This window comes from Xylocopa sonorina, chromosome 1, assembly GCF_050948175.1.
Source record: "Xylocopa sonorina isolate GNS202 chromosome 1, iyXylSono1_principal, whole genome shotgun sequence".
Lineage (NCBI taxonomy): Eukaryota > Metazoa > Arthropoda > Insecta > Hymenoptera > Apidae > Xylocopa > Xylocopa sonorina.
This window is the reverse complement of record NC_135193.1, coordinates 18,258,137-18,276,495: the sequence shown is the minus strand read 5'-3', so window position 1 is coordinate 18,276,495 and position 18,359 is coordinate 18,258,137. Positions and strand designations below refer to the sequence as shown.

The 18,359-nt window shown below is 53.4% G+C and overlaps 1 protein-coding gene across 1 annotated transcript in view; it reads left to right on the top strand.

Moving 5' to 3' along the window:
• The window catches only part of Dtn (transmembrane protein 132C dtn), a 52,009-nt gene continuing 33,650 nt past the window's right edge, over window positions 1-18,359 (top strand). Inside the window, exon 1 of the mRNA XM_076909294.1 lies at window positions 1-120. Within this exon, the coding sequence (XP_076765409.1) occupies window positions 24-120 (97 nt within the window). The 5' untranslated portion in view covers window positions 1-23. The remainder of the gene's footprint in view (window positions 121-18,359) is intronic.

Sequence of the window (18,359 nt, the reverse complement as noted above, 5' to 3'; positions counted from 1 at the left end):
ACGACCATGAATCCAGGAGCGTGATGGACAAGCTCGTGTACGCAGCCAGCTACTTCCAGCTACGCCTCGCCGGTATACTCATGGATATGTGGATATTCTTCCTGTTCGTCGCCATTGCCGGTGAGTCTGCGATCTTCTTCTTCTTCATCTTCTTCATCTTCTTCATCTTCTCGTTCGATCTTTGCTCGCGTTTATTCGCCCCGCATAGCGAGTATATACGCGTAACGATTCGATCCGCTCCTCCGATTTAATCGGTAACGACGTCCCCCCCTGAGTGTCCCCCTCCAGTGTGTATCGATTCGACGAGTGGCTCGCAGCGTGACTTGGTCCGCGTGCTGTCACTCGACGTGTCAATACGCATTACGTATGCACAACAGGCACGTGCGGCACGCTGAGTAAGTGCGTCGTATCTGTGCCATGGTTGAGACTCGATTCATTCAGAGAGAGAGAGAGGGAGAATCGATGCCACTTTCGTTCTTAACCGGTGTTAACCACCGATGGTATTCCGTTTTTGGACCGTTTCAAGGCTCCGTGACGCGAGTTCCGAGCCTGTTCCAGGAATCGGGCAGCGATCGTGTCGTAAGAAAATATTGTCCGAGAAACCGGTATATCGTGAAACGCGATTCCTCTTTTGTTATTCCCGTTCCCTCTGCTACGATTCGACCGGGCGAAGTTGTTTGCTTTTACTTCTATCGGAGACCTCGTGGGGTAGGCGCCACCGAGTAAACCTACGGACGCACGATGTAGCGCCAGATGGCTGAAATTCTTAGCGATCGTGCGAGTCCTCTGTGTCCTTTCCTCCTTGCGCCTTCCTCCTCTATCCTCGTCTTGCTTCGACTCGAAAATGTCGATCTATCGGTCTTCGCAACGTTTCTCTCTCTCACTCCTTCGTTACGTTCTTCGGTTCCTCTTCATCTTCCGGCTACTTTGACTCGCAGCCGGTTTTACTCGTAATCCGCCACCGTTCCCTTGTCCGTCCTTTCGAGTCGTATCTCCGGTTCGTACAGTCGGAACCACCACCACCACCCCGTCCTTTTCCCCGGCTGGGCCAGTCGCGATGCATCCGTGCGTAAGGATCGTCGGCGAAAGGGGGCGCGATGGGGAGTTGAACGAGGGGGTAACTATCGGTGGCTATGCTCGTCGAATCTCATTTACGATCGTGACGGTCCTCTCGGGCCGAGGATCGTAAAAGCCCTCCTCACGTACTCGATACCGACTTTACCTTCGAACGTCGCGCCGGCTGCTGTAATTGCTTCGTGCCCCGAGCCCGATCGATCGGAATTCTATCGGCGATGCTCGATTTCGAAAACGATCGGATCTTCGTGCAGCTTCGACGCTTTCTCTCGCGCGGCTCTCCTCTGCACCCGTAAATGGAAGCGACGAAACGCTCCTTTTCTCTGTCCGGTGCGAACCAGGCGCCCGTTAAAAGCCCTGCGCCTTTGATAGCGCCACGTCTGATTTAGAGAATTTTTGCAACAAGAGGAAATGGGAAGGGGAAAGAAAGAAGGGTAGCTTGCGTCTGTGGTGCTCTCCCCCCTCGACCCGGGAACTCGAGGAGCAGGCAGTCCTTGCTTTAAATACAGAGAGATATTCCGCGAAAGGTGGAGCGGAAAAAGTGCGGGATACGCCGGTGTATCCGGAACGTTTTGCCCCGGAGTTTTTTCAATAGACGCAAACGAGACGCGTCCCGCTGTTTAGCGGTTCGTTTCATCGCGTTTCGCGCTCGCGGACGAAAGAAACGAAGTTTCCGCGAGTCGCGCGAGACGCTTTTCAATCGTCGGTCGGTTTTTCGCGTCGCGGGATGAACGAGGGGATCCCCTTTTAGGAATCAGGTCGATTGACGCCGCTCGCAGAACCGACGAGTGATCCTCTCGAATGTACGCGTTTACCACGTATGCACGCGAGAAACGGGTGCCGGTGAGCTCATCGGGCAGCGAACGCATATTCTACTCGAACGGTAGAGTGCCGTTCAAGTTCATTTTCAACACTCGAAAATGAACTCGAATCGGATAAGCAGCTCGTTGATTTCCCTCGCTCTCGTTACCATCTCCTCCCTCGCAGCGTAGCGCCGGCACGTCGGCTGGAAATATCTCGATTCTTTTCAATGGTACTCCCGTTACATCAATCGCGCTTCAAAGATAAGCTTCCGCTTCGTCTTGTTTCGTAGATATTAGTTTTCATTCATCGAACGCTCGCAGACTCGTAACGAATCAATTACCGTTGCACCGCGTGCTATGCCGTATTTGAGTTTCAGTATTCCATCGTCTCGAGATTGTATCATGCATTATTCATCGTTCAACGGAACTATTATTTGATGCATTTTATTCACGTTTATTCACGTTCACCGTGCCTTTGTACCTTCGCGCGGACGTATGCAGCGTATTTATCATCCCCGTTTGGTACGCGTTTCGTCCTTTCCCCGTGCCGAAAATTCCACAGTTTTGCGATACAAATTGTTTCGCTCCGTTCAAAGGAACCCCAAGGAACACTCGACACGTGTAAAAACGTTAATGGGGAATGAATTTTCCTTCGATACGTCAGGATTTCCGCGCTCGATTCATCGCCGTACAATGTTACGACGCGCGTATCATCCGAGCAACTAACTTCTCAACTCCCGCGACCTATTTGTTTTCACTGAAAATGTCCATTTCCGCGGTGGGGTGTAACGAGCTGTTCCGTCGATCCGCCACCCACGCTCCACCACCGGCACCCTCCTTCCTCCTTTCCGTTTCATTATCCGTACAAGTAATACTTCATACTTGACTCGCGCACGATCTAGGAATTCTCATTACCTTTTCGTGGCACGAGCACATTCATCAGGTGTCAAATAAAATTCGCGCTAGTCTTCCTTGCTTAAACTTTAACAAAGATCTACTCCCGCCCCAGGTGCGCCGCGACGTTGTTATTTCGCTATCGCGCCCGTCGAGATGAATTGAGAACGTCTCCGGCACGAGCTGCTCTCTGATCTGTTATCTTTGTTACCCGCTCTAAACCGTCCACCTCGCGTCCCTGTCAATTTTCACTTCCAAACTGAAGTTTACGACGGAATCCCTCCCCGTTGTCCCGTTGAACGCCACCGTCGCCTCGTAACAGTCGCTTTAAACTTTCAAGTGGTTGAAATAATTAGGGAACTTGCTATCTTCGATCCTCGGCCGGGATGAAACGACGCTACGCTCGAGGAATCTCACCCCTCCGAGGCTCAGAACGCTTCGTCCCTTCGTACGCGAACCCCACGGCTCTCATTGTTGCTCGTAATCTGGACTATATTCCCGAGGAGAATCACTTCGACAGCGTAACGGTGTACAGAAAAAAATAACCTGGGGTAAGCTCGATCGACCGCGGCACGGTGAGCCAGGCTCGGGGGTCTTTCTTCGGATCTCGCGATACACGGTGGTGGGTCGTCCTGGCAACGAAGTCGAATGATTTTTACAGGGTCTTTGGTGGCCTGGCTAGATCTCGACCGTTGTAACGAGCTCTAAAGAGCCAGCGAGAGGCAGGGGACGGAGAGGTATAGGTAGGAAGGTGTGTAGGTAGGTAGAGATGGGTACATAAGGTGAGCTACACGGAAACCCTGTTGAAAGACAACCGTACCTCTCATCCGGGACGCGTTATCCCTCGGATGGTGGAAGCGGAGCAGGTGTTCCACGCGATACAGGCTTTGTCCTCTCGGTTTTTATTCGTGGCTGCTGCTCCTATTCGTACGCGAAATCCACCCGCTGGCATAATATGGACAGCTGCGGTGCCGGCGTGCAGCGCCGGTGGAAATTTGTATTCTTTCCCCTCGTGATACTGACCGGAAAATATGATACACCATGGGAACGGTTTTTCCTCGTTTTAATCCCAGGGTTTAGGGGAACGTTCTTTCCCGACACGTCGTTTCGTATCGCGAGAACGAGGAAGAAATCGTTTCGGAGGTAGGTATCCGAGAGGCTGGCTGCGACGAGGCACAGTGAAATCGAGGATACCTGGCGAACGTGGGAGGAAAGCCGAAAGTCAAATATAATAGCACAGTCTCTCTCTCTCTCTCTCTTTCTTCTATCTCTCAGCCATCTCCACTTTATTTGAAATCGATCTCTCTGGCCACGAGATACCCATATCCGATTCGAACGAACACGGAGTCCGCGTATCGAATGGTGGAATGCTTTTTCCGTGCTTGTCCTGTAAACGTTTCGCGGGCCGTGTCGCGGATATTCGCACGGGCATCGCGAACAAACGGCGCGCAAAGCCCGCCGTTTCGTATGCATTCCCTAAGCTTGTTACCCGCGCGGGGGGGATCTAAAACACGTTTGATCTCGTATCCCGCGCGCTTCGCCTAATCGAATTAACTTCCGCGCCGTGCCCGGCTCGTATTTACTTATCGATTTCCATTTTCTCGTGTCGCATTCTCGCGTGCCGCGAGCCAGGGATCACGGGGCGACTTTTCGGTTCATCCGTTGGGACCGGAATCCACGCGCACGCGATGCCAAACTTTATGGCCACCCCCGTCATGATTAATGCACCCGGGGAGTGAGTGTAACGAGCGCCACGATTCGGGGGCTTAAACACCGGAGTTGGACGCCACGATTCCACCAATGAATCCGATATCGCGCGTACCGTACCTATCTGTCTCCTCTGTCCAGATTGAAAACCACCGCAGATCGATACACTCTTTGATTGCCGCGATCGACGTTATCTACCGGTATCGCGCGATAAAAAGCGGACGAAAACGCGCTGGTGGGCGGTGGCGAGCGTTCGTCGTTCGATCCCGTAGTTTTCAACTGTTCCGCGGAAAACGGGAACGCTGATCTCAAGTTCGAATGGAAACGCGGTCGACGTCGCGGTATTTCCAGAATCCAGACGAAAGAATGCATTCCCTCGTGCCGCCGCGAACCGACGGCTGAGAAAATTGCGCCGACGTTACGTTTACCCCCGCGTACGAGGACGCGTGCAGCTCCTCGGAAAATTCTCCCGTGGAGATACGCCGCAGTTTCACCCGTCACCCTCCCTGTTACACCCGCTCGGCAACCCTCTAAGCCCTGCAACCCACTGGCGTCACCCTTCCCCTTCCCTCCGTTTTACTATACCGTGTTGTACCCGCGTAGCGTTGCCGAATGGGGTAGTTCGCACGGTAATACAACAAACCGCTCCATTGCCCGGCTCTCGCTGCCGGAATCAGTTTAATTTGCGCGCAACGTTTGGACAGAATCGGTCCAGCGTGAAAGCAACCGCGGGAAACGATATTTTTATTCATAGTTTCCCTTCGCGCCGCATGCCCGGGGCCGATTAAACATTAACGGCCTATTTCGATCTCTGAACGGTTACTGAAATATCGCGAACCCGGGCCCGGCCGGCGCGGCGCCTCTCTGACAGATTTGAAAATAAATCGATTGCCCGCAAAAGGTAATCGTTGTTATGGATACCGGTGGCTATATATTCCGCGGCACGGCGTATTCGTGCCAGACCGTCCGGCAACTTCTTTCGCGTGGTTCGCGGTTTATCGAAAATCGAGAGCATCCGCATTAAAGCGGATTTCGTTCGACGGGGAGAGGTCGTGTAGAGCTGCTCGCGAGAGAAACGGAACGTGTCGCATTGTGCCTCCGATAGAGGCGACGAGAGACTACGGTGGCCACGTTCGTTTCTTGGCTGGCGAAGCGTCGCTCGAGGAATATAGGTCGGGCGTTAAAGGGGCGTCCAAGTCGCAGCGGCACCGGGGCGATCGTTCGTACCATTGAAATGCATACACTCTTGCTAAGAGACTTAGGTTAAAGCGTCTTATGCCAGTGGGATCGATCGCACTTGACTCCCTGTCTACACGCACCTACGGTATATAGAGCTGGAAATGAATCTGGGTCGCCGGGGACACCCCGCGATCGACCGCGTGCGATTATCGAGGTACGAGCAGACTCGAACGGGTACGTTTCTCTCGGCCAAACGCGAGCCTTCTCCTCGCCTGTCTTTGTAGCCGAATTCAGAGGCGAATCGGTGCCAGCTCGAGACCCCGCTATACGTACGCCGGTATCGGGGCTTTGCGGTTGTCGTAGAGATCGTTACGCGAATGCTTCTTCCGCGGCTCGGAGACGCTGCAAGCGGCTTGTGTTTAGCGAGTCTGTCGGATCGGGCCTCGAGCGAGCCTGCCTCGAGAGTCTTAAGCGTCAGCCAGCAGCAACGTTAAATCCGCTTCGATCAGATACAGTTCCCGTGAACGTTATCAGACTGGCTAAGTCAAACCGCTTTGAATCACAGAGCTCCGTGTACGAGCTAAGATTCCCACTTTGTCGATTTCTATCGTACAGCGAATCGAACTTTGGAACGCGTGGCTGCGCCATTCTAGCGTGACTAACGGAGAGAGGGAGGGAGGGAGAGAGAGAAATAGAGTAACGGCGTTAATTCAGGAATTGCGCCCGTAGATTTTCCCACGAAATTTCAGGCTCGCTCGTCCACTCGTCGCGGCAACCGGTAATGCGGTTTCAAAAACCCGGCCGATATGCATCGCACGATCCGTGTATTCAACGACGCGCGTCCGCGAAAATCTGATTTGCAACGTCGATACCTTTTCAGCGGTCGTTTAATAGGACCGCCGGCTGTCGGCCGACGCGTTCCCATCCGACGTCCATCCGATTACGTTCCGCAGTCCCCGATGCGTTCTCCACGCTCAACTGGGCCCGCGTTCGGAACTCGAAGCGCCAGCCACGGGAGTAGCATAATGCGACATTAAATTCGAGCTCAAGCAGCGTGATTAACCGTTCCAGATTGCGGCCGCGGATCCACTCTCTCGATATCGGGTGGCCGGTGTTTTGCGGTAACGTTACCCACCCGGATCGCGTTCTGATACCCGTCTCGCTCGGTGATTCCTCCTTCCGTTTCCATCTTTTCGCGCGAGATTCCGTGTCTGCGTCGCATCGTGGCACGGTGTCGTTTTCCATCGGCGTCTCGTCGCGGCTGCTGCTTCCCAAGCCGTACGACCAGTTTAGGTCCCACTTTTACCAGCGCGGTCCCTTCGAAATTTTCGAACCTCCACGAAGGGACGTCGATTCGCACGGGGTGTGTCAAAATTTAAATCGCGTTTCAGTGTCGACGACACCGTATCGCAGTTTCGCGTGTGTCCCAGCCAGCCAGCCAGCCAGCCAGCGGTACCTGTGCACACCGGGCTGGTAACCGAGTTATTCGCTGCAGTGCGCTCACCGGTGATACGAATAACAGGCTTCCAGCACCATAGACGTGCACGGGCTGTATATTATCTCGTTAACGTGCTCCCGAAGTTCGACGTTAGCACCCGCCGCGAGACAACAGCTCGATCGACTTGTTCCTCGACGTGTCCCTATCGGTGTTATACGTGTATCCCCCTGCGACGCGTCGTACCGTGGTAGCTCGCCTTTTAACCAAGCATAATGGCGTAGAAGCAATTTTCTTCCCTCTCTTACCGTTAAACCGAATTCTGTCCCCTCCCCCCTTGGAAAGATAAACATCGCGCGGCACGGAGTAGATTCCGCGCAGGAACGAGCAGGGTACGTTCTGGTTCTCGATTACCGGGCGACACGGTTCGTTCAGGTCGGACGAGCCCCAGCGAAAGTTCGATCGGCCGCTATCTGCGTTCCCTCTAATTAATGGCCATATTAATTAATAATAACAACGAGCACGGCGGTTGTAACTCAATTAGCCGCGATAATACGGGAACAGGGCAGCGCGTCTTGAAACACGCGAACAGCATGTACATTACCTTGTTACCGTGTCCTCGAAGTTGGGCCGAGTAACTCGCGGCACGAGACACGGTATACGAGCGAAGTTGCTCAGCCTCCCTGTTTCTTGCTCGCTTTCACGGCTCTCGTTCCACCTACTAACTTGTCCTTTAAACAATAACGCGATCGATTAACCGGTAGTGATTATCGCTGCTCCCCAACCCGTACGATAAAATCCACACGTTTCCTAGGGGGGGTGTAACTCGTGCAATTTCAATTGCGAAAATTGACGGGGATCGCGGGGGAATTCAGCTGTGCATCTTGCGTGCCTGGCTCTCTCGGCTCGAGAAGTTTCTCGTCGCCTGGGAATATCGAGAGCGGCTCGAACTGCTCCGCTAGACCTGGGAACCGACGTGAAAAACCTCGGTCCCCGCGTTTTTTCCTCCTCTTCTTGTTTTTTCTTTTTTTTCCTGTTTCGAACAGAGGGTTGAAGGGTAGAGCGATCTTATCTGCTGAGCGGCTAAGAGAGCACGGCAGGAGCGCACGCCAGCAGCATCCTCGATGATGCGAGGGTAATAAGTCAAAAGAAGGAAACACGAGTTTAAGCCAGTTTTTCCCTCTCGCCGGCCATTAGTCATGTCGAAGCAGCCAGCGGGTACGTAGCAGCGTACATGCATGTACGCGCGCGTATTCTTTCCCCGTGGATGTTGTTGCAGCTACGCGGAACATCGATCGCGTTCTGTTAGGTATAGAAAAGCGGAAGACGGGTCTAGTTAGCGTGCACCGTGTTATTTACATATTATACGCGACGCGTAAAGTAGCGACGGGAGACAGGGTTGGCTGTTCCGTTCTCCCGGTTGCTTAACGCGCGTCCTCGGCGCGCGGGGCGAGGGGGACACCTCCCTTGGAACACGTCGCTCGTGTGTCTCTAGTAGCGATGAAACGAATGATCATCTCGCCGTCACTCGCGATGAAAATACCGTGCGAACGGGGAGAAATACCACCGACGCGATCCGTTGTATGTTGCAATAAGCGGACGCCGCGCTATTACGGTATCATCCGAGATGCAAATGGGGCGTCGAAAATAGAACTCGCTGCGTTCCATGATTAGCAAACGCGTTCTACATCGTGTTCGTTCGGCGTCTCGTGGGCTACGCGTGTATACAACCGAATCGCCACCCTCGGGTGTCTTACGAGACGATGAAGCGACGCGACGAAACGGGACGCGAGATGCCACGAAATTATTTCTTCCACCCCCACGGAGACGTACTATTAGGCGATCGCGTCAAAGAAACCTCCGCCGGTTGGGTCAAAGTAACAGCGAGGCCACCGGTGATAAGAGAGCAGCGAGGGTGGGACGGGAACAGCGACGCAGGACGTGGTCGTTTGTGTCGCGAGTTCCGTGGGACACTCGAGACGAGACTGCCGGCTCGCAGTCGGCCTCGCGAACGGGGGTGGAAGCGAGTACCACTATAACGTCGTGAGTGCCGACGGCAGTCCACTCAGACCACCTCTTCTGTTCTCCTTTCACCCTGCTTTTCACTTTTTTCCTCTTTTTTTCTTCTTCTCGCGCCTCTTCTCTCTTCCTCCTCGCCTCTGTTCTCCGCGAGAGATCCTCTCCACGGTCACACGATTATATTGTAAAATGTTCGCGACGGTCGTTTCGCGAGAACCGGCGGGAGCCAAGATCGGATTCGACGAGTATCGTTGCTCGCCCCTTCTTCGCTCGCGCGGAACGATTCTCGAGGAGGGTGGCCCTGTAACGGATCGACGAGACCGACCAGTTTGATATCGCGCGGAATTTTTTAATTAGAGAATACATCGAATCGGAAGGGACGCCGATTGAAAATGCCTTCCGTCGAATTCCAAGGGAGAAACTTTTTTAATATGCCTGGAAGGTTAGCCGGCAAGCGTGTTCCGACGGGGGAATTCCGAGTTCGGAAAGTACTTAGGTTAAACTCGATGTATGATAAAACGTCCACCGGCGGCGGGCTCGTTATCGTAGCGCCGCGAAAACTCGTAAGCTTGTTCCTTTAAATACGTCGGGTCGTATTAAATTTTCATAGGGCGAGCGTATCGCTCGGGACACGTTTCCCAGCCGCGTGTAACCGTCCCTGGCATTATTTGTTAAACCGTGGCGATGCCGCGTCGTTGCGCGTCGAATCGTTTCGAAGTTACCGAATGCATAATGTCGCGAACTTGCCACGCCGCGGGAAAACCGGAGAGTGCGTCGAGCTCGTAAAACGTCGGGTTCCCCGGCGTTTTTCCTATTCCACGTCGGTCCTCGCGATCCAATTGGTCCCCGTTTGCGGCCGCGCTCGATTCCCGTAGCCGTGGATCGTCCCTGTATCCTGAGAATTACGTCGAAAACCGTACGAATTCCGCTGCGCGTCTCCTGCCGTAGATTTATGGGGGACGCAGTCGAGAACTCACCCCGGGAGCGCAGCGCAACGGTGATTCTCTCCCTTCGCCTCTGTAACTTCGGCCAGTAGTCGCGTTAATGACTTCTCGGACGAAGTTGCGTTTTCGGAAACGTGGCTGTTCCCAACGTTTCCCACCGAAACTTTCCAGGCAGGCGAACAGTCGTGACCCATTAATTTTCCGTCGGATAGCGCTGGGATAAAACGCGTCCGTGCTTTTATTGCGTTTAAACTGTCTACTGCCACCGGTTCTCTCTTTCCGCGCCTCGAAGCATGCGGAAGAAAATTCATGGCAAAATCATAGAGCGAGAGCTCGTGCATACGAATCGATGGTTAATATTCTCCTGGTGGAGCTACTCGAGAATTTATTAATTGGAACGAGCGCGAGGTCGTACGCGCGCGTGGTCGATCATAGAAGAGAACCGCGGGAGTGCGCGATACCGAGGCTGTATCGACTCCATTCGAGGATCGTTCTCGTCGCGTTTCCTCGTCACTTTTCTCCCGTTTTGCAGCGTCGTCCCGTGTTCTCGTCGACATCGATCGTTGCGGTATGTGCGCGCATAAACGTTGGCGGAGTCTTGGGAACACGGAAGTCGCGAATCTAGCGCACGATCGCGCGCATACCGGACGTGCGTGCATATGCGCGCCACGCGTGTTCGTGTGTCCGCATCCGTGTATTTCTACGGTGGCTCGGGTCAAAGCGAGGGCGGTCGGACGGAGAAAACGGTTTCGGGACGGCAAAGCGTGGAGCCGTGCGGCGGATAAAGTCGGGTAAGTCGGAGATGGACAAAAGGGAGAAAAAGGTAAACGACGGGATGAAACATTTTACGACGCAACGGTACACGCGAAGCGGCTACGTACCAGACCCGGCGAGCTTTTCGCTTACTCGATAATTGAATGGTAGTAGCTACAGCCTAAGAGAGGAATCGACGCGGATATTCAGAAGTCGCCGCGGGTGATTTAATTTCTCGGTTTTCAACCGCAGAGATCGATAATGAATAGAGCGGCCGGTGAAATCGAGTCGGCGAAATAAGGTACGGGCCGTCTCGAGCTACCCGGTGGCACCGTTACGCGAAGATCTTCCGGATCGATCGAACGGGAAAAGGAGAAACACCGCGGCGCGGTCGACTTAACGGGGAGCGGTAGTTAAATTAGTTTCATTCGTATCGCTGTAGTTTTATGACGGGTTATGGCCCCCGAAGAATTATTATACGGTACTTCTCTTGTTCGCGAACAATCAATTATTCCGCGATAGCCAGCCACGCGGGCGCACGGTACTCCCGGGATCGTTTCGCCTTCTTTCTTCTCTGGCGACCGGTAAAGGCCGACTCTGTGAATGGAACGATTCGCGACAGACGGGTTTCTGCGATCGTTCGCCTCGTTCAAAGCTTTGGTAATTACTTCCCCGAAGCGCACCAGCTACGATCTGTCTCGTACCGATTGCACGATAGCGCGTTTACCAGTGCACGTCAGGAGTCCAGGTTGTAGGTACCCGTGTCGTGCCTCCGCGTCGGATTACGAACGTATGCACGCGCGTGCCCCTGTGTCTGTCGCGTCTACGTTCTTGATTCTTGTTCCAGTTTCTGCTTCGCGTTCGTTCGTACATTTGCACATTCAACGCGACATCTGTCCAATATCTGGCTGACGATCTGCCACTCGGCTCCCTCTCCACGGCGTCCGTCTATTTTCCTCGTTTCCATTTGACTCGTGTAATTCAGACATACACGGGGATTCGGATTCAACCGGCGCTTCGACGCGTCGACGCGTCCCACCATCCTCCCCGTCGTCGTTTTCTTTCGCTGGGATTCAGCAGCGGTGGATTAACGCGGACGGTTTACCTTTATCGGTCGTGGATAGAGCCGCGCGGATCGATTTTTCGAACCGAGTCTGACCGAGCTTAATCTAAAGTTGACGGGGAACGAGTAGTAGAGGTTGGTGAAATTAATCGTGTACTCGTCGTGCCGGGGAACGATTGAAGTTGGGACCAGCGCGGCGTCTTTCACCACCGTCCAATTAACTTTCTCGCGGAAGGAACGCTTCTCTTCCCCCGTTCGTGTACATCGGCCCCCCTTTCCGTTATGAATACTTCATTCGCCGGGGTGTTCAGCATTCAGGCCGGAAAAACAAATATCCGGCTGTAAAGTCTGTAGGAATGCTCGCTACGGAGAAACCCCATTTCTCGAGATGGATATACAGGAGGACAGTTTCCGTCATTTCGCATTCCGTGCATCGGACGGATTAAGTTTGTGCACGAGCGTAGACTGCGGGCTCTTAAATTGCGCTGATCCGACCAGAGCTGATCTTTTCCGTGGAGAAACCCGTTCTCTCCGCGCTTTCGCCTCCCTCTTTCTCTCTCTCTCTCTCTCTCTTTTTCCTCTCCTTCTCCGGAGGGTTGTTTCACCCTCCGTCGAGGATCCCCACCGGTTGACCGTAAGCTTTCCATCGAACGCCCTCGCATCTGGAAAATTAGATCAGGCCGCAAACGAGGCCTCGTTAGGATTGGTCACTCGGCTGGTCCACTTAGCGATGGCGCGTGTAAACACGCTTCCGACTTAGCTCCCGGTTTGAATGCAAACGCGAAACACCGGCCAGAGAGCGCATTTAGATGCGGCCAGAACGGTGTGTAACCAGTCCTCCGCCGAGAGCCCGGTATGAATCTACAAGTAGCCGTGGTAATAAATCTAGATTCGCATAGATAATTCGTTAAGCTTTTGACGTCGGCAATTTGTCCCCTTGTCGCGTCCACCGCGAATAAAAGGAAGCGTGGTAGATTAGTTGCCGCGTTAACGAGCAATAATTTGATGGATTCGCTTATAATTATCTACCCCGTTATTAGTGCCACGTAAAGCTTATTAACGCGCACGCTGTTGTTTGCCGACACAGGGACGCGTGTATTAACAACAATGTCGCGTTAATTATGATAATTATTCGATATAATTATTGTACAAACCAACACGGTAATCAGTGTTATTTCTACTCTTTTTCCCTCCTCCTCTCTTCTCTCTTCTTTCCTTTCCCTCCTTCTATCGGGAAACTCATAACCAACGACCCGTTCGCCGCACCAGCTGCAGTTCTCGTCCGCAACCGAGCGAGCATTATCAGTCGAATCCCTCCGTGTCCTGAAAATTAAATCAGACTCGACAAGACCTCGTTAAGACCTGCACTTTGCTTACGCTCGTTGCGCGGCACGTACATTCGAATACATATTACATTAGTCTTTTATATTAGATCGGTGCCACGGGCTACGAATGCAGAAATATGCCGCCGCCGGAGGTGTATACCGTGCGCACCAGGTGCATCTCGAATAGGCGTACCAACTTTCTAGCGTCTTTCATCCGATGACTTTGTCCCCGGTTCGTTCCACGTTCACGTGAACGCAATACGTGTATTCCACGCGAGTTGGATGCGGAACTCGTATCCAAGCCGCGGATGCCACGCCCGAACATACTAGATCGTACACTCCGTATCGAGCTTTCGATGTAAACGACAATGGACGCGGGGATGATCTCGCTGGAGAATTTCTCCGCTGTACAGGCGTACACGCCGGAATAACTCCTCGTCCGTAAACGGCAACTCATTAGAGGAAGAAAGGCAGCGTATGCGCAGCGCATCAATGGAGCAGAGGGGAGCGAATTCGGAGGGACAAACCGCGGCCTCGCATACCACCGCCGTTTCGTAAACCGTCGTAGAGCGTCGTCGATGTTTTCGTTAGAATGTGTCGCGCGCGCTGTGAAATTGATTAAGATTGCCACCGAGCGCGACTCGGTGACATTAAATTACTTTGCCAAGAATTTCTCGAGTAATGGGATGCATAGCCGTACCAAAAATACCCTGGCGCGGCGGTAGGAACGCGACGCCACGGATACGCTAATGGTGTTCGCAAGGACGATAAGAAGAGCTGCTTTTGTTGCGAATACGCTCGTATTCCCTTCTATTATCGCCGCGTCATTGCTATACGATTCCACGTTATTTTCTCCGGTCGTCTCGCGGGCACAATAGACGGGGATATTTTATTTCGCCGCAAATCTCCCGACTTCCCGTATTTCCCGTTCCGCGAGTCACGTCCGTCACGGCATCCGCGAGGGTCGCCTGGATATTACCCCCGGTGATTGCGAGCTTTCGCATCGAAGAGGCTCTCTGGCCAGCTGAAAATTAAATCAACCCTCGTCGAGGTCTCGTTAGGACGGAACCGAGCCGCTGCCTCGCTACCGATTTATTCGCACAGCCGTATAACACCTCGACCATGTACGCGTATCACCTACGTCCACCCGCCTGTTCGTCCGAACAGATGGCGGCCATTTAAAAGTTTTCTCGTCTCCTGCGCTGGCGATAAACTTGGAAATAGCGAGACAATTTTTTAACGCCGAAACCGGCCCCGATACGAAACGTAACATTCCCCGGGAAGAGATAGAGACGGCCGTGGAGTATTTTTAACGGCAGTTTCCGAACGGGGGCGGGAGAACTTGAAAAGTATTCTACGGGAACTCTTTTCTTCGCGGATAAAGCCCGAGCGTAAGTTAGAACCGGAAGCCTTCGCGACTCTCCGCGTTCATAGAACTTCGCCTCAATCCGGAGTTGAATAGAATACCGCCTCGAAGTTGGCTCGGTTGTTTTAGAAACACCTCCCGTTTCTACGTCTACGTGTATATATATCATATGTATATATATGCGATATTATCGCGTATACGTACTATCTCTATGCACGGGTGTCCTCCGTGTTGCACAAAATGTACCCGTTAAAACGCTTTACTTCTTCCCGGACTGTTAGCTGGCATCTGTTGCGTTCGTGTTGGAACGAATAAATTGCGAATCCGGTATTGATTTTGCACGCGAAGCGCCGGCTGAAAAGGAGGAAGGCAAAGCGATGACGAGAATAAAACGACCCACGCCCCGCCTCTATTAATCGGTTTACTTTCAGAAAAAACAGAAATTTACATCCGGCTCGAGTCTCGCGGCCGCTTTTTTTCTTTCTTTCCCCGGGATCCAGCCCCTGGCTTTTTACGCGGCTCGATGCCGTTAAATTATACAACCCGGTAACGGCTGACGGCACGCGAAGATTTACGTCGTCGCTCCCACTGTGCGCAGCTTTCGGTTACGTAACTGCACAGTGTTTAACCCTTTCGTTAGCGCGGCGATTTCCGAGGAGAACCTTGGCCGATCGCCGCGCGTATGCGTCGGGGCGTTAATCCCGAGGTGGCGTGCGCGAGGAGGTCGAATCAATCTTTGGGGGCGTATCGTGAACGATCCTTTACGATCGAGTAAAATCGGCTCGCGTCGCCTCTGCTTGATGCGTCAGCCTGGGGGATACCCCGTCGAACCTCGTTTCTCTGTCGCGCGACCATTGTCTCCCGTGCCGCACCAACGTCGTAGGCGGGACACGAGAAGAGTGTCTGGGGTTGCCCCGCGAACGTGTCGTCGCTGCGACGACGACGACGGCGAAGAGAAGGTGGTAAACGCGACGCGGGCGAATCGCCGGGGACGGTACTCGACCTCGAAAGAGATCACCAGCGAAGAGGGAGAGAGGTGACTTACGGTCGCGGAACTCGAAGAAAGGGAGTTGTAACGCGACGCGGTGCTCGTGGAGCACGATCCGCTGAACCAGCAGAAGGAAATCCTCCGGTTCGTGGTAACTGACAAGAACACTGGCTCGTTGTCAGCATCTTCTTCATCCGCCCTGACTGTGTACCTTCATTTACGTTCCCCTGGAGTGAAACAGACTTGGCGCAGGGGCTACTCGATGCCGAGGGTTTCCTCGATTCCACGCGATTTCGGTCGTAATTACCGAATATGCATAATCGGTAACACTTTGTTAGATTCAAACTTCCCAATCTCTGTGGGGAGCATTTTTCGTTTTTCGAACAGCAAGAGCGACGCGTCTATCGCGTGCGACGAGCAACGACGAATCGGAAAAATCGATGTTTACCCGGAATTCAGATACGGGGGGTGCCCGTTGGGAAACTTTCCGGCGGAATAATCTACTTTAAGTAGAGAACTGGGTGAAATCGGAGCTGAAAGCGGGGGCAAGTTCGAAAACACGGGCCGGCTCTTGAATCGACGGTTCGAGTCTCTCGCGGCCGGTCGATAACAAGCCGTGAAACGTTTATATCGGGGCGGGCGTGTGTACGCGCGTCGGGTCCCAGCAGTTCTCGACGTCGGATAGACGGTATCAGCGGCGCGCTGCGTTACCCGTCGAACGTCCGCGGGACGCGTACATCGCGATCAGCGTAAATCGCGTTCAGAGCGCAGTTAACCCGGATAACGGTGGCTGCCGTGTACGGAGCCGCGGGCTCGTAAAGCCACCGTACGTGTACGCGTGTTCCACGGCGCGAATAAATACGCGTGGCCGTGTAACGCGGCACGCGAGGAGCCTGCTGCGCGCATTCCACGCACCAGAGCGGCCGTGCTCTCGGTCTCGTAAACCGAAACAACGAAACATCCTTCGTTTTCGCTGAAACTTCCGCGCGACAGCCGACTCGGCGGAAATAACTCTCTCTCTCTCTCTCTCTCTCTCGTGTTTCGCGCGAACCGTCGAGCGGAGGAGGCGCGTGTCGCGCGGTCTACACCTGGCGTCTAATTTGTTCCAGCATTGACCAAGCGATCGGTGATACGTTTCCGTGACGTGGAAATATCTATGCAGATATCGCGTTCTGGTCGAGGGGTCGGTCTCCGGTTAGGTAGATTGAATTCGTCGGAATTGGAGCGAACGGGGGCCGCCGCGAGAAGAGACGCGCGGATATTATTGTTAGCGGGTACGATGCTCGTTTAATCGGACGTAAATCGGAATGAAATTTTTACGGCTATAGCCGCCGGAGCTTGCGTTATCCTGTGAAATCGGTGGGGCATTGTTTTTCATAGCGCGTTTAATAGGCCGCAGGAAACGCCGCGCGGTGTTTGCGCCAGCGTTAAGTCCGTTTCGTTTTAATATCGTTCACCGCGAACCGCTCTCTCGCATCCTACTTGGGCGGTAATGAAAATGCCCGGCGGCCCGTCACCGATTAACGCTCGAACGAGAGAATAAATTGCGCCGTCAGCTTCAGAGCGACTCTTCGGCCAGTTTCTTCGGTTACGTATAAACGAAGGAACGACGGGCGTATATCAATCAGTCGGAGGACGGGGTAGCGGCGTCCCTTTGCAATTCCACTCGCGATCCGACTACCGGAATCCTCTTACCGGTGTCAGCTATTGTACGACGCGAAACTTGGGTTCGATCGACTCCCGGGTACGACGATGGGGTTGGAACGCCGGGAATTCCTGCATCGACTTAATAACATCGCCGCGTGTCCATCTGTATTCAAATTGGCCGTAGGAAACGGGGCGGTCGGGCCTGCCCGTGAGCGGGAGAGGGCCCGCGAACCGTTCGAATAACATTTCTCGATTTCCTCGGGGCGTAACCGCGTTACACGCCGCTACGCGCGCGCGATTGCAAGAAAATTGATCGAGCAATTACGCGAGCCAGGCCACTCCGGCCCCGTTTATCCGATTATCGGAGGATGCCTGGAAAGGTCGACGGTCCCGACTTACGTCTGTTCCACCCTCTCCAACCCGAAAATAATCGAAACAGAGCGCGGGGGAGAGATATATATATATATAGAGAGAGAGAGAGAGACAGATAGATCGGACCGACGCGAGATCGCATCGATCGCGGCACGATTGAATAACCTGCATTTGCCAAGCCGATGTGCCAACTTTAGCGTAAAACGGCCGCTCGAGCGTATAACCTGGCATTGGAACCAGGCGCTTGTCCGTTCCGCTGGAACCGATGATCGATCATAGTTTCCAGCGCCGTATTGCCGGCGTTTCTTGCGATAAACCGTATATAACGCATTATGTGCCGCCGGAGAAAGTTCAGCCCGCATTCTTCGCGGAGCATTCGATATTAGATGGCTCGCGCGATACGCCCGGCGTAATTGCGATCCGCTATCAAATCGAGCCGGGGATATCTGTTTAACTTCCAGCGGCAGAGATTAACGCCGACTGCTCTTCCTCGAGTCGTTCATTTTCTATCGAGGAAATTAGATAATAGAGCGCCGTGAATAATTAGCACGCGTCACGCGTTCGAGTGAACCGAACCGGAAAATCTATCACCTTCCGGGGTACGTACACACTTTTGCCGAGGGGGGTTTGCTCTATCGCGATGCAGATGGTTTCGAAAAAAGTCTCACGTCTCGGTGAAATTCCATCGGTTAAGGCCAAGCGAAGAGGGATAGGAATTCCAGTAGTAAAAGAACAGTGCACTTACCGAATGCTATTCCAGTGCATTAGCGAGCAGGAAGAAATTTGTATT